This window comes from Notechis scutatus, chromosome 1 (assembly GCF_049901735.1).
Source record: "Notechis scutatus isolate UNSWTSFEM ecotype Mainland chromosome 1, rNotScu1.2, whole genome shotgun sequence".
Lineage (NCBI taxonomy): Eukaryota > Metazoa > Chordata > Lepidosauria > Squamata > Elapidae > Notechis > Notechis scutatus.
In genome coordinates, this window is record NC_142009.1 from 325,977,330 (window position 1) to 325,993,506 (window position 16,177).

The 16,177-nt window shown below is 41.9% G+C and overlaps 1 protein-coding gene across 1 annotated transcript in view; it reads right to left on the reverse strand.

The window, feature by feature from the left end:
- Window positions 1-16,177, reverse strand: part of UNC13A (unc-13 homolog A) — a 126,931-nt gene that overhangs the window by 70,391 nt on the left and 40,363 nt on the right. Inside the window, exons 9-13 of the mRNA XM_087952620.1 lie at window positions 12,890-13,100; window positions 10,314-10,439; window positions 6,079-6,849; window positions 2,955-3,048; window positions 335-384 (exon numbers count right to left, since the gene is read on the reverse strand). Of these exons, the coding sequence (XP_087808746.1) occupies window positions 335-384; window positions 2,955-3,048; window positions 6,079-6,849; window positions 10,314-10,439; window positions 12,890-13,100 (1,252 nt within the window). The remainder of the gene's footprint in view (window positions 1-334; window positions 385-2,954; window positions 3,049-6,078; window positions 6,850-10,313; window positions 10,440-12,889; window positions 13,101-16,177) is intronic.

Below are 16,177 nucleotides of genomic sequence, written 5' to 3' on the forward strand. Positions count from 1 at the left end.
TCTACCAGTAGTGAATCAGAAAGGAAGTGCATAAATATGGGAAGGGGAACTGAGTGGTTGCTTCTCAACATGGAAATAAAGTCATGGAAGATAGAATCATGTGGTTGGAAGGGAGCTTGGAGGTCTTCTAGTCCAACCCCCTGCTTATACCTTCCTAGACAAATGATTTTCTAATCTCTTCTTAAAAACCTCTAGCAATGTTCTTTAGTGCCTACTTGGATGGGGGCAATGTTGGGAATAACCTGCAATTAGGGCAGAACCTTCGAAAACGGCAATGTACAAGTCATCCAAAGAATGTTTCCATTTCACCCCATTCCCCAGGACTGGAACTCACCCGCCTTTAAACCAGAGGGATTTTGATTCGCCAGAGCCTTCGCCTCGAGCCTGAAAAACAGAAAATTATGGATTTAGCTGAGGCTCTGCTGTGACTTGCTGCGACCAAAGATTCTGGTCCACAAGTCTTTTTTGTGAACCAATGTGCTCTTGTTGCTGCTATCAGTAGTAATAGTGGTTGTATTAATAATAGTAGTTTTGGATCAAAATGCTCCACCACCCATGCCATTCCACCAAATTTGAATATCCTAGTAGCAGCAGCCAAATAGGAGGAATCCTTCCAACAGGCTTTGAAGAGGGTGAAAGTGGACATAAACAGGCCAGATGTATCAAATGGGCCCTGCTATGGCCAGTTCTACATCAGGGGTGTCAAAAGTCATGATGCATCATGACATTTTCCTCTTCACTAAACCGGGCATGGGTGTGGCCAGCATGTGATGCATCCGGCCTAGGCATGTTTGCAGGCAGCGGTTAAAGGTGTTCAAATTCACTGCAGAAGCTGGAGGATGGGAAGAATCTTCTACTTTTACTCTTGAGTGCCGAATAAATGTAGAATTTCTGTTCATTGTCATTTCAAAAAGTGTCACTCATGTATGCTTTCTCATTCATATTTCTGGTGATTCCACAGGAAACCCAGCAGCTGTTCTCTAACAGCTGCAATTTCAATGTTTTCCATCACAGTGGACACCAATTTGCAGAAGCCCATTATACTCTCATCTGTAGTAAGTGGCTGCACTCAGCTGGCCTGAGCCGAGCTTGAAAGGCTATGCTTGGCCAAGCCTAATTCATACCAAAAATTACAAGAATTTAAGCTTGCTAAAAAAAAAAAAAAAAAAAACTACTAACAGCAAATAATTTCTGATTATTGCCAAGAAAATTGCAGAGATACCCCCATGAGTTAAGTTTGTTATTTGCCACATGAGAGCCACACGGGACTGTGAAGGATTATAAAAACTAGGCATCTGGTAGCATATTTTGTAATAAATATAATAAATCTGGCTGAAGCATAATTTTCATATACAGGTTGAAGCATAATTTTCATATTGCAGATTTCTTCCCAGTTACAGGGAATATACATATAACTAAGATCATACTGAAGCTGCAAATCTATGCGTATATCTGGGAGTGAATCCCATTCAACTCAGTGGCATGTATTTTAGAAGAGAGATGCATGATCATGCTAATAATTTTATGTGTCATTGGTTTTCAGAAAAGAGATATTTTCTTTTACCTGTTCTTTTATTTTATTCTCTTAATACATCTCTCAATTCTGTTAAACTAAAAGAATTTCTAAAATTAATTTTGGAATTAATTAAGCATGGTATACAAAATCATACATTGCAATGTCCTACCTGTCAATGAATACTTCAGCTTCAACCATAACAACACAAGAGCACACAATAGATACAAACTCAAAGTAAACCGCACCAAACTTGATTGCAGGAAATACGACTTCAGCAATAGAGTGGTCAATGTCTGGAATACTCTACCCGACTCTGTAGTTTCTTCCCCAAACCCCAAAAACTTTAACCTTAGACTGTCTACTATTGACCTCACCCCTTTCCTAAGAGGCCTGTAGGGGCGTGCATAAGCGCACCAACGTGCCTACCGTCCCTGTCCTATTGTTTCTCTTATTCTTTTATTTTTCTTATATGTACCCATTTCATGTATTCACAACTATGTATACATTTATACTTATTATCTTGTAAACAATTGGCAAATCAAATAAATAAATAAATAAATAAAATAAATAAATAAACTAGGGATTTATGCACATTAAAACATACTAAAATAATCATAACTAAAGCATAAATCTAATCAAATTTGAGGTACATTATTAATGTACCATCATATAAAAAGAATAATACTACCAAGCATCTATGTAACTGTTTGCATTACTGATCACTGGGGTTCTTTTGGTGTGTTATTGATAATGTGTGCTTGAAATAAAAATGGACTGAAGCATACTGCTACTACAGTATTTGTTGTCTATAAGAATTTGAAGATTTAAAAAACAATTACACTGGAGGAATCTTAGCATACCTATCCTGTTTTAAAAACAAAACCAGATAATTCAAAATGGCAAAAGCCAAAGAGAATCTCAGAAAAAAAAAAACAGTTGGAAGAGGTTTTATCTGAAGGATATTCAATAGGGAGAGAAAAAATATGTTTTTTAAAAATAGATTGATTTAAACTTAGATTGTCTCTTTTTCACTAGAAATAACAACTGTCATAAATTACATGCCAATTGGGAGGTGGACAAGTATGTTTTTCAGTATGTTGTATTTAAAGCATTGCCAAGCACTCAGGTCCATTGATCAGGCTCTATTGCCTTTGGTTGTTGCTAGAAGGTTTAACCCAGGCTGCGCAACTGTAAAAAAAAAATGTCATTTGCCACCAACTCCGGTTTTTATTAAATGGCTGGGGGGGTTCTAACGGTTGTAAGTAGGAGGACCAGTTGTAACTCACTTTTTAAATGATATTGTAACTTTGAATGCTTGCTAAATGAATGGTTTTAAGTCAGGGACTATCTGTGAAGAAAACTCTTATCCATATATCAAACAAATCACATTTCTCAAAGATGTCCCATGTATGTCCATGATTTCACAAAGGATACCTGCCTCTTGGAGTTGAATGCAGACTTTGTTGAATGCCCGTAACCAGTTGGCTTTTGCTCGTGCTTTGGGGTCTACCACTTCAACTTCCTCCTTCTCCCTGTAACCAGAATGCAGAGGTCAAGTGCAAAATCCAGCATCTGATCCTTGGCTGAGAATTTACAGGAAACAACTCTATCAAACTGCTTTCTTTCAAAAAAATTTCACCCTATTTTTTTAGTAACTCGTTAGTTCCACTTCAAGAAATAACTTCAGGTTGTATTTAAGAACCTAAAGAATATTGTTCAAGGGAGGTCAGCCAGCAGAAGGGTGTTTCCCTCTAAATCAGGATCTTCAAAGTGATCAACGTTGACACCGCCCCTCAAAGGGTTGATAAGTGTCTGGGGATCAGTAGATGGTTGAAAAATTATCGAAATAGCTGAAATGATGGATAATTGGGGTCCGTTAATCTTTTAGGGTCTCTGTAGAGCTAGTCCTGAAGCCCCTAGTCCTGAAGATGAGGTAGATATCAACAATTTCAGTAATAAAAGTATATCTTATATTTTTCCTATATTAAATGTTGCCTAATTTTATGAAGTCAATACTATTCATAGTACTACCGTGTTTCTCCTAAAACACGACCCACCCCAAAAAGAAGGCCCAGCACTGTTTTGTGTGCATGCATTAAAATTAAGCCCTATCCCAAAATCTGGCCCTATTTAAGTGCATGCGCAGCCAGTACCCGCTGGGGCAGTGGCTGGGATTTGGCATGCAGTTGGTAAGTTACAAAAGGGTTGTTTATCATTAAGATCTTAAGACTTAAGATCATTAAGTCCCCTAATCCATTAACCCAATCCATTAAGCCACCTGGGGTGGTGGCTGGGATTAAGTTTCGAAAAGGTTGTTTCCCCATTGACTATGCCTGTCAGGAGGCTGCAAAAGGGGATCACTTGACTCAGGGCTATAACCAGGGGTGGGATTCAAATTTTTTAACAACCGGTTCTGTGGGCATGGCTTAGGGGGTGGGCGTGGCTTGGTAGTCATGTGACTGGGTGGACATGGCTTGGTAGTCATGTTATTGGCTGGGTGTGGCCAACTCAATATCACTCACATCAAGGCACGCATCTCCTCGCCTGGGCTCTCTTGACTGTGGGGATGCTGCAACAGTCATAAGTGTGAAAAATGGTCATAAATCATTTTTCAGGGCTTTTGTAACTTTGAATGGTCACTCCACACAAGCAAAGTACCAGCAAAGGAGGGGGAAAAAAACTCCAGAGAAGTTCCTGAGACAGGAAGTCTAGTCCTGCCAAGAATATAATAAGGGTTAACGGAGAGGCAGTTTCTGTAAGCAACACCAGAATGTTTCCTTCCTGCCTTCCTTACAGGATTAGGCCAGTAATTTCTTCTGACCGAACTGCTTAGAATGTTTACAACCGGTTCTAGCAAATAGATGCCAACTGGTAGAATCCTATCCCTGGCTATGACCATCTGCAATAGGGACCGTTTTTGCAAAAGGTCTTCCTTGCTGCGCTGGGTCATGTGGGTCAGGACAAACATAAACACTCAAAAAATTATGTACTTCAGGCAGGGTGGGGCGCGTCGCTCGCCCACACACTCTTCGTCCACAAAAGAAGCGGCCCGGTGACCAGGCTTGCCAGAGTGGACAATGGGTTTGGCAAGTTTTATGCTACAGATTATATGTTAGGGTAGATAAATGTAGGCCACTGCCAAGTTCAAAGATCTTAGAACAGCACACTACTGTGTTAATCCCAGTATCAATTACTCACTTAGCAACTGAATGGCAACTGGATTTAAGGATCCACAATTGTATTTGTTATATTGTCGCCAATATAATGTTGTTCCAGTGGACTATGGGAAATTTAAATAGCACTCCCTTTCTGGAATTTAAATTGAGGTAAGCAATAAATTGGCCAATTTGTGGATCATAAGAAATTACTTTGGTTGGTAAAAACCAAAATATTCTGATGAACTCCAGATCTCTTTAAACTGGGTTAATCAAATGCCAGATGTGGTTTAGTTTAAGGAAGGATAACTTGATGCACACCACGCCAAAACCTCCTACCTTCACATACCCATGCCGTCACTAACCAAGAGAATGATCTTGAAGTCATAGTAGATAGCTCACTGAAGATATCAACTTAGCTTGCAATAGCAGGGAAAAGGGGGAAATTGCATGCTAAAACTGCCAGTACACTAAAACTCTTATGCAAATCTCAAATATGTCCGAACAGTGTCCAAGAAAGGGTAAAAAAATGTCAAAGTGTCAATCAGAAGTATGTAAACGAAGCACTGTTTCTTTGTATGTGCATATACACATATGATCAGGCTTGATCCCACCTTGATTTCACTCAGGATGATCAAAACTGAATTCTTTTGAAGATCATTTATTGCATACACTGATTGTTTGCTGCTGAATATATCGCTCAGCTATATTAGGGTTTGTCTGTTACTTACATTTTAATTGATTTATCTCTATTGTAGATGTTTTATGTATATATTATTGAGTGCTTACCAAGGGTGCTTTATGAATTATTTACCATGGAAATTTTATTTGACAACACTGTCAATCATCAGGAGTCCTATGGGATTCAGTAGTACAAATGAATGAATCAATCAAATAAAACTATCTAAACTAGTAGCCATCACCACATCTTGTGGCAGTAATTTAATTATAAACTGAGGAACTACTTTGCGGGACACAGAAGGAAGATCATCTAAATCTCCACTTACCTACTGTGATTGGATGACCCCATTCCTAAACTTTTGAGAGAGGTGACAACTAAGGGCAGACCATAAAATGACGTAGTATGAGTGGAATGGAAGAAGTGTACTGTGAGGGCGTTTCCCCTACTCCTTTCAAAACACTGGGACAAGCTTTATTTTCATTTTAATCTCCCACAATTCCACGTTAGGATCCTATGCCAGGGACACGGTGGGTGATTAAAATGGCGTTTCTGGCTTCCTGAGGCTGAATGTAGCATGGTGGATGTATATTCCTGTTGCTAAAGGGACCCACGAAGAGCAATGGTTCTCTCAGGCTCAAAGCTGCCCTACAGCAGGACCGAGACTGACCTAGGCAGACAAGGAAACTCTGACTTTTACAAGTTCCAACGATTAAAGAATCTCTTACTTCTCTTCTGACTTGGGGGGCTCTTCCTGGGGAGTCTTCTCCACAGCTGGAGTCTCTTCTGCTGGTTTTTCCTCCTGCAGGACAATTGGAATCTCGTCCACCTTCTCCTCTTTCTGGACCTGCGGTTGCAACCTCGCGGCTGCCTGCTGTTGTTGCTGCTGCTGCTGGGGCAGCTGTTTCTGCTGCATGGGGGGCAGCTGGGGCTGTTGGGGCTGCTGGGGTGGCTGCTTCTGCTGCTGCCCCTGAGGAGGCATTTTTTGCTGCAAGGGCTGCTGCTGCCTCTGTTGCTCTGGCGGCACCTGTTGCTGGGCCTGTTGCGGTGGTTTCTGTGGCGGAGGCTGGGCTTGGGCCTGTTGGGGTGGCTTCTGCTGGAGCTGCTGCTGTTGGGCCTGCTGGGGCGACTTCTGCTGGGATAGAGCAAATAGCGTGGCTGGCTGGACCTGTGGGGCCTTCGGCTGCGGCTCTGGCTGCTGCAGAGGACTCTCCTTGGGGTAAGATTCATGGTCAGCGTCGGGCGCCTTGTCCTCGGGGTAGTACTCTTCGTTCTCACTGTACTCTCCGTTGAACTCGTCCTCCTCCAGGTAGAAGTCATCCTCTTCTTCGTCCCAGTGCGGGGAGTCCTTGTGATAGCTCACGGAGCTGTGGCAAGAGTGGTAGGAGTCGCCATCCCGTTCGTCCAGGCTGACATCATCGGGGTCAAATTCGTCACTCAGCTGCGAACTACCCTGGCTCAGCTCAGCTGAGGAGGCATAGCGGCTGCTCCCAGTGGGGCTGTAGGGATGGGCAGGGGTTGGGGACGGGGATGGAGAAACAGAGGCAGAAACCAAGGAGGAAAGGGGGAGGTTATAAGTGAGCTTAAGGAGAACATGGTGGAGTTAGCTCACTAAAGCCAATCCTCACATTTATTTCTCTACAGGTCCACATAGCACAACTATTGAGCATGTCTAGATCTCTCTTCCACACACCTCCAAAAATAATAATAATGGATTGAAATTTACACCTATGCTGGCCTTCCTAACACCCCAAAGACTCTGAATGGTTCCAAGCAAGAGGGTAGCCAACATTACAGGGGTGCATCCTTGCTCGGATTACATTTCCAAATATGTCCCATTTGGGGCCTCATTTCAGTAATCTCTCCTATGGAACTGTAATCTCATCAGGAGGCTGTGAATTTCTTCATGTGAGATCTCTAGATTACTTTTAGATCTGGGCAGCTCCTTTCTTTGTGAGCCAGGGGAACGACTAGCAAACATTATTAGAAGGCATCTGCTTTCATGAGCAGCTGCTCAGTAAAAGGACAGATTAGGGATCCTGTGAACCCCACAAGCATTTAACATAAGCAAATACTTATATTTAGAGCGTTCTATAGGTCAGCCCAACATAAAGTTTAGGAATTTGCAATTGTATGTAACTCCAAGCTTACATGCAATTGCATCTAATCCACTTCTAGCTATTAACAGAGTAAGTACAACATCAGTTCCAACTCTGGTCATACCATTGTGCTGATATTTAGTGCCAGGGAATGAAGGAAAGGTGATAGTGTCTTAGTCCACCACTCTCCTGCCTATTATTCCCACTCACTGAACCATGATCAAACTGGTTAATCAGAGTCATTCCCCCATGTACAAACTGGAGAACAATCTGCATAAGTTAGCCTGACTACCTTTACAATGCCCAAAGTCCATTTTCTGCCAGTTCCACAGATTCAGCCAAGCCACCAGCAGCAATCAGTCACAAAAAGAGACAGCAGCCAAAGACGCAGAAACATAGAACAATAAACACCAGCCTGCCCCTCTAATGATTCAGTTCTTTTAGGGACATAGCAGTTATAGATAGCACTGGATGATAAAGCCAAATAAAATGTACACCTGCTGCTGGTATAATAGGAGAGAGAAAATTGGTAAGAATAGGGAAACCATATACACCTTTCTAATCAGTGGTCCAGACATGATCATTTACACAGACATACATACACAGAGGCCCTCTGTGACAGAATTATCAGGTATCCCTTGACTTACAACCATATTTGGGCTCAGAATTACGGTCATATATGGTTGTGGTCATTAAGCAGGTCACCATGTGACCACACCCTATTTCATAAGCTTTTCTTGTGGTGCTTGTTAAGCGAATCTGTTTTCTGCAATGGGTGTTTTTGGCCAGAAACCATTGAAAATAATGGTCACATTGTGTGGATTATAACTCCCAGAAATCCTCAGCCAGCAATAAAATTTTGATTTCATTCTTCTGAATAAACACGCACATACACACACATGCATAGACTGTACCTCTCGATCAAATGTATTCATGATGTCTCCAAATGAAGTGGATGAGCCCTAAGGTGATGGTGGCGTGTGTACCCTTTCCCACCTGCTTAAAAATAATACAGACCTCTTCATACAGATTGGTAGCATTTTAGGGAGAAAAGAATCAAAGCTACACTCTGGAATTGACACTCATACAAGGTTTGCACTTGTCTTCTAAAAATCTATGGTGATTCTCAATCATTCAGGTCATGGTTGTCCCAAAGGTGCTTTTCAAAAGGCAGCTGGACTTTTCTTGGTTTTTTTTCCCCTTGAAAAAACCAAGATGCTTCTTCAGACCTCTAAAGAAAGATTGATGTCTTCCAAAAGGAACTCCTCCCTTCCCCTGACAGAGTTAGATTGACTCGTCACACATTCTCAAAATATAGAGTATCAAATGACAGAAGAAAGAGGGGACATGAGGATCAGAGAGGGGACACAGAAAGAACAGAGGGACAGTTGGATTCACTGTAGGGACAGATAGCTTTAAATCCCAGAAGCTACATTACGGCAGACTGATCAGACTGTCTCTGAGCAAGCAGAGAGGCTTACGGGAAGCACATGCAGACATGATATGGGACATACCTGGATTAGACCGAAACCACATTTCCAGCATTGGCAATGGGGGAGGGACAAAGGAAGGCAGACTCACAAAATAATGCGGGTGCCTGTTTATTCAACTTTTGGCCTGGTAGAGGAAGGCATCTAGTCTTCAATGGCTTGATTGCAATTTTGAAGTCTTAGATGGGAGGCAGTGCAGCCGATTGCCTTAGGAATCTGCACTTCTGTTTTTAAATTTCTGGATGTTATCAAATGACGGGGTACAGACATAGCTTGCACAATGTTCAGTTCCTCTGCATATTTCCCTCTTCCCTGCAGTCAATGGTAAAACACTGCAAGGTAGTTGAGATCAATACCAGTTTAGAAATATGGCATCCAATTTGAGCAGTGGGTTGGACTAGAAGACCTTCAAGGTCCCTTCCAACTCTGTTATTCTGATGAAGGTCTGGGAGAACACCTGTGAACATTCCTAGATGATCACAACCCCTGGCTCAGTATCATGGCTAGTGCCACACTTGAAAACCAGAAAGGCCCATTGCCGAGATGGGAATCTCCAGTCAAGTTCTGGCAATGCTTGCCAAGTTGGCTCTCTCATCTATGTCCAACATACTATGCTCAAACGCGCTATATTATGGTTTGTTTGTTGCAAAGGCCTGGTTCTCACAATACGCTAAGACAATTGATGTGTTTTCCCTGAACCCACTGAGCTTACAGGCTTTCCAACTCCATTTCAGCCTACTTATACACATTGTGTACCTGCTGATTTCAGAAGTCACACAGCAATGGAAAATGGAGGTGGTGTGGAAAGGGAAATCCACTCAGATAGATTTCCAGATTCTGGCTTTGTATCTGAAACTTTGATCAGGGAGGGAAAACTGGTCACGGAAGACAGCAGTTTTACACTAACTCACCATCCCTAGTAGTAAGCAGTTACCCATGGCTGATGGCAGTGATAGAAGCTGCATCCAAGTGGATTGGGGAAAGGGAAAATCTGCACCAGACTTGTTTCATTTTTAAAGCAGAGGATATTGCATAGCATCATTTCTTTTAAATCTTGCTGAGCCTTCTTTATGTTACAATAGCCTGTTGGGAAAAATCTTCCCCCAGGAGTTACAAAGTGTGTATGCGTGTGCATGCATGTATATATTCCACTGAGAACTAGTTCAGGGAAGTTCAACCTTAGCAAAATCTTGATTTCAAATTCAATCTTTGTTTGGGAAAAGAAAAACATTTGCAGGAGGTGGAATGGGAACAGGAAGGGAGTCGTAGCAGCCACTGCTGGATAGATGCTGATGGCCTAATCCAGTTTGCAAAAACCAAGAACCACGTGACTCTGCAAAAGGCACACAGCGGAAAAACAAGAGAAAGACCCACCTATCAGATAGGTCTATGGAGCGCCTGCTCTCGAGCGAGGGCTGGCGGCTCGTGCGTCTGCTTGACCCGGAAGCAGACTCAGCGTCACTGTGCCCGTTTGCGGCAGAATCTACACTACCATAGCGTCTGCCAGGGAGGGGAAGAGGAAAAGGGTCAGCATATCAAATGGCAGAGAGAAAAGACACCCCCCTCCTGTCTTGGGAATTTGAAAGGGAGCAGAAGGAGAGAGTAAAACATAAATTTGCTAGCTATGAACTAAGAGACAAGGAGGTGGGTTTCTATCTGAGACCTGTTTTTCGTTCAGATAGAATATATCCAGGCCAACCTCTGCAACTCAGGGCACTCCACTTAGGCTGCATCGTAGCTCTCATCATTCAGAGCCAGTTTGGTAACAATGGTGTGGAATAATTGGAGTTTGCTTGAAGAATGCTGGCCTGGAACTATTCAAAGGGTAGACCTATCGTTGGGGAAAAGAGAAGGCTATTCTGAAATACAGAAAACAATGTTGAACTGGGATGGTTGCAAGTCATTTCCCCACCCCATCCCTCCACCACCTCCATCCCCAGCAACCAACCATGATTTTCTCAAAGAAGTAAAATAAATCTATCATCGAAGTTAGCTACCAAGAGAGTGACCCCCTAAGGGCCCTGTGATTCGCAAAGGACACGAACAATCACACTGACAGCATTGTTAAAAATGCTAGGCTACGATGAATGATTAATGGCTAATGGAAGATTCGGGGAATGGAATGGAGCCCTTTATTTAAGCATATGACTTAATTACTCTTATGCAAACAGCAATTAGGAGGCCCGCTGCTGTTGCCCCGCTGCAGTCGAGGCCATTCATTTTTCTTGGAGTGCTATCAGGGTTTCTACGCCCCAGGTTACCCACCACACTCCTTATTTTATTATGGATCCGAGCCAAGTTTTAAACTCTTCCTCCTCACTTTGTATACCCAGGGGGTCTTTGGCAAGATTCTCCCCATATATTCCAATGTGATAGAGCAGGGGTCCCCAAAATTGGCAACTTTAAGACTTTGTTGAAGTCCACAAGTCTTAAAGTTGCCAAGTTTGGAGACCTCTGTGCTAGAGCTAAAACCAAGCTGGAGGAAAGGAAATAGCTAAGGATATGAAAGCCAATTTGAGTTGCAGGGGAAAAGTCTGTTTGTTAACTATCGTTCAGAATTTGGCTCAGGATCCATTGCAATGTTTCAGCTCTTGAACAATGCCAGTAATGAATGGAGCTGATCCTTTCAGTTCTTTGGTCCTCGCTCCATTCTAAATATGACCCCAGTTCAAAAGGAGCCGCTGAAAGGCCTTGAGAGGTTAGGCCTATTACCAATGACAGGCACAAATAGAACTTCTGTACTCTGCTATATACTTCTGAGTAACCAGGGGCAGAGATCAAGAGCAAAGAAACTAGTTTCGTATGTTTGCTGCAGATAGTCCTTAACTTACAACCATTTGTTTAGCAATCATGCAAAGTTACAATGGCACTGAAAAAGGGGACTTATAGTCGGTCCTCACACTTATAACCATTGCAGCATCCCTGTGTTCACCTGATTGTAATTTGGGTACTTGGCAATTGTTAGGTATTTAGGATGACTGCCATTCGTAACCTTTCCAACTGGCTTCTGATAAGCAAAGTCAATAAGAAGTCCAAGGGGAGGAATTGCAGTCACGATCACGTGATGTCTCATTTAATGATCGTGGCTAAAAAGGTTGTAAAATTGGGTGCAGCCGTGTGAGAACAAATTTTCTGGTCCCAGTTATGGTTGTAAGTTGAGGATTACCTGTATAAACATATGTTGGGTATTGTTATGCCCTTGGTCGAGTCGGACTCTGAGGGAGAGGAGAAATAGCCGACAGAAAGTGGAGGTGTGGCTCCTGAGGTTGTGGAGGAGGCTGGGGAAGGGCAGAGGCCGGCTGGGCAGTCAGAGGAAGAACCAGGGCCATTCCCTCTCCATCGTAGGGCATGCAGGGAAGAATGGAGAAGGCAACAGCTTGGTTTACGCAAGAGGAAGCGGCCATGATCCTCCTCATTGGTTGCAGCTGGGGAGACTAGTATATAAGAGAGACGATTACATCACAGCATTGACAGAAGCAACGTGTGTTTTATTTTGGGCTGAAGTTATCTTGGTTGGCGTCCTTCCAACAGACTGTGCCTTGTTATCTCCTTGAATTTGGTAATTATTTATCCTGGTCCATTGTGGAAATTTCGTCATTGTAGTTTGTTTGGTTTTTTATTTCACCTTTATCTGCTTATTAAGTTTGGACTGTATTGCTTTCTTTTGAAGACTATTTATGAGTACGTTTTATCTCCAACTGAGAATTATTGAACAGTGGGGCCAAGTTGGAGGCATTAAAGGACACTGATTTACGTTTTGAATTTTGTTACGTTTGTATTACACTCTGGGCCATCACAGGTATACAGTGTTTGAGACAGAAGGTTGGATTTGTTGCTTTTTTTGTCCACCATGATGTATCATGCTCTTTCCCCATTTTATAACCTTCTAGGGGGAGGGCAAGAAAGCCTTCCCTACTTTTCCCAACAGTTCCAGGCTGCATCCACTCTACCTGATTGGCCGATGGTTAGAATAGTCCACCTCATAACCCTGCACAGAATCTGTATAGGAGTCTCGGGATACTCGCTGTTGATGACGTATGGGGTACTGGTGGACTGAAGCATTGGGCTGGGAGGTTGTATAGTAAGGGGGTGGGATGCTGTTGCTGGTCTCACTGCGATAGTCACTGTCCCGGTCATCCACGGTGCTGTCAGGGTCATCATCTGTGAAAAGGGACCCAATATCATGATATAAAATAACAAAGTGTTCATTATTAGAATGGGATATGTGAACATTTTTTACGTGCAAGGGACACAACATGTGTACATCTGTGTGTGTTGGCAAGCATCTGTATTTAGAAGGTCCACATGCATAAGTGTCAAAAGGATGCAGTGTTCTGATGTGATAGAGAATAACAGAAAAGGGTCTCCATTGGAGAACAGAAAAAAAAATATGATGATTTCCAGAGGACAGGGATACTTGGTAACTGAAAAGAAGTGGAGAACATAGAAAGAGATGAACGGACAAATAGAGCATGAAGACACCTCACAAGCTGGTTGAAGAAATTTAGAAACAATCCAAGGACCTCCCCAAGCTCGTACCCATTAGATCTAATGGATTTTAACTCCCACAATGTTCAGCTTGGATGGGCATTTTGGGAGTTGAAGTCCAAACTACAGTATATTCAGAGAACATGATCTTGGGGAAAGAAAAGAAAGAAAAGAAAGTCACATGGTTGTTTAAAATAGGTGGGGCAGGAAGCTGTTTACACAGGTCACGGTATGGCATGGATTTCCTTGCAGAGCTGCTAAGTAGGATGGAGTGGAGAGAGAAAGAAAGGGCATGGGGAATGTACATTGGGGGTGCAGGTTGGAGGCTGAATGTTTCCTTGGCATGCAAACCTACTTCCTCATTCAGATATTGGTTCTTGACCTTGCTACATCTGCAAGCAAGCCAGGACATGATGCATTGCATAATTATCCATAGTTCCTCTCTACTTTTCCCTCACTGCTGGCTGATTTCTCAATTTCCTAAAAACGATCCTGATCACCATTCAGCGATCCTTCTTTCTAAGATCTAGATCAGAGATGTCCAACCTTGGCAACTTTAAGACTTATAGACTTCAGCTTGCAGAATTCCCCAGCAAGCGTGGGAGTTGAAGCCCACAAATTTTCAGGCTGCCAAGGATGGACATCCCTGCTATAAACCAATAATCCAATTAAAGTTTATATATATATATATTACAACCAAATCCTTAACTTTTTCTTTAAAAAAAAGTTTATGTTAGTGCAGAAAAACTGTCTTCCTTGGCATTTTGGGCAGCCCTTGTGAAAATGTTTTCATTAATTAACTTGCCTCCACTCTCAGTGGTTGGATTATATGCCCTGAGTGATATTATTCTGCAGCCAAATTAATTGGCTATTAGATTTAAGCACTCCTTCTATGCCCTATGTGATTCCTGATTGGAAGGGATTAGATTCCAAATTGGTCCATAATAATATGCAAGCTAAAAGAGTGTCAAATATACGTATTTCTAAAATAAAACCAACTGCTCACTAAAATAATTCCTGTCTCATATGATCCTTAAAAGGAAAACAAATTAAGACATCAACTTGGCCATGCTCAATCAAACAATATAAATTGGAAATGAAGTGGACAGGAACATAACCCTGCCTCAGGAATCAAGTCATCTCCTTTTCAATCTAAGTGCCATCTCACTGGTTGGATTCCCAAATGGACTGAACAAAATTCCTCTCACATTATTTATTTGTACCCCATCATTACAAATAACTCAAGGCAGTGAACATATCCAACACAGCTTCCTCCTATTTCGCTCACAACAACAACCCTGTGAGGTGAGTGCGGCTGAGAGAGAGTGACTGACCCCAGTTGGCTTTCATGGTTATATCCCCCTCCCCAATAAACATGACTGAAAAAAGGCTGAGTTCCCATGATCCACTCAGCTACAACAGTCCGAAGCCTATTTTAGCTTAATCTACTGTGTGGTAATCCCAGCCACCAGCTGACCATACAACACTCTGAATCTGATTCCTGAATTAATTCATTTTCTAGGTTCATATTATACAGTGAACTATAAACTTATCAAGCAGACTCTGTTTACATGACAATCTAAGCCACAAACAAAAGTAACACTGTGGAGTCCTTGGTGCTCTCTGAGTTTGGCTATGTGTGCTTGTAGATGTTTCATTACCTAGCTAGGTAACATCACCAGTGCTAGTGAGTGTGGGGTATGTTCCCTGTTTATACATATAGATTAATTTGGCTTGCCAGTGTGGGTGCAGTTTTCTCCTTGGTTAGTGTAGTTCCTTGATTAGTTAAAACTAACACTAATCAAACTTAATATAATGTGTAGATGTTTCTCCTACATTTTTGTTGTGTGTTATATGAATATAACTGTGTATCTGAAAGAGAGAGTTTGATCCATGACCATATATTTTAATAATTAAAATTTATTTGAAAGAAATATTGCTGCTTGGCTGGCATTGTCAGAATCACTAAGCATCTGCACAAAACACAATAATGTATTTTTTTGGTGGAGGCCATTGACACAATTAGTTTAAGGGTAGGTTCACACAATTATACCCACCCTTTTGATACCTGGCATTTAATGAATGGCTGGACTGTTCTAGTATTAAAACATTGTGTGAGAGTCTGCAGGAACATTTTATCTGTGGTCATCCCTTGACATTACAAAGCATCTTTTAAACAATGAGCAGCCTCAAAATAACGGATGGATACAAGTTAAGGAAAAGTACTGAGTTCATCGGATACAGTTAAGGATTTAGAGATTACATTTGCACATCAAGTTAGACTCAGTTAGATTAATACAGCAAATGGATTAATGCCATAAATCAGTCAATTAAATAATTTGAAAAATGTTGCTAAAGCCAATTTTGGTTTCTAAGCATCAATAGTTTTAGCTACAGACAAGCCGCAGAGGAGGAATGACTCAATTCTATTAATGTCATCCTAGGGTCAGAAAGTCCCTAGTTCAAATTTAATCACTGCATTGAATTCACTAAACAATTTTAAGTAAGTACTTCTTCTCCAGTTCACTATCTTTATCTGGAGTCTAGTAAGTAATACCAAAGGCTTCTGGAGGATAGAATTTTAAGTCTCAAGAGCCTGTCATAAGTGGCATGTGAGGTTATTCTAGCTTTAAAGGTATACACTAATTTAAATATCTGCTAACTATGCAAAAAAAATTGTTGTCATTATTGCTCCTGCTTACTACCTGAAAATACCTGCTTCATCTCTTGCCCTGGGGAAAGGTGGGCCA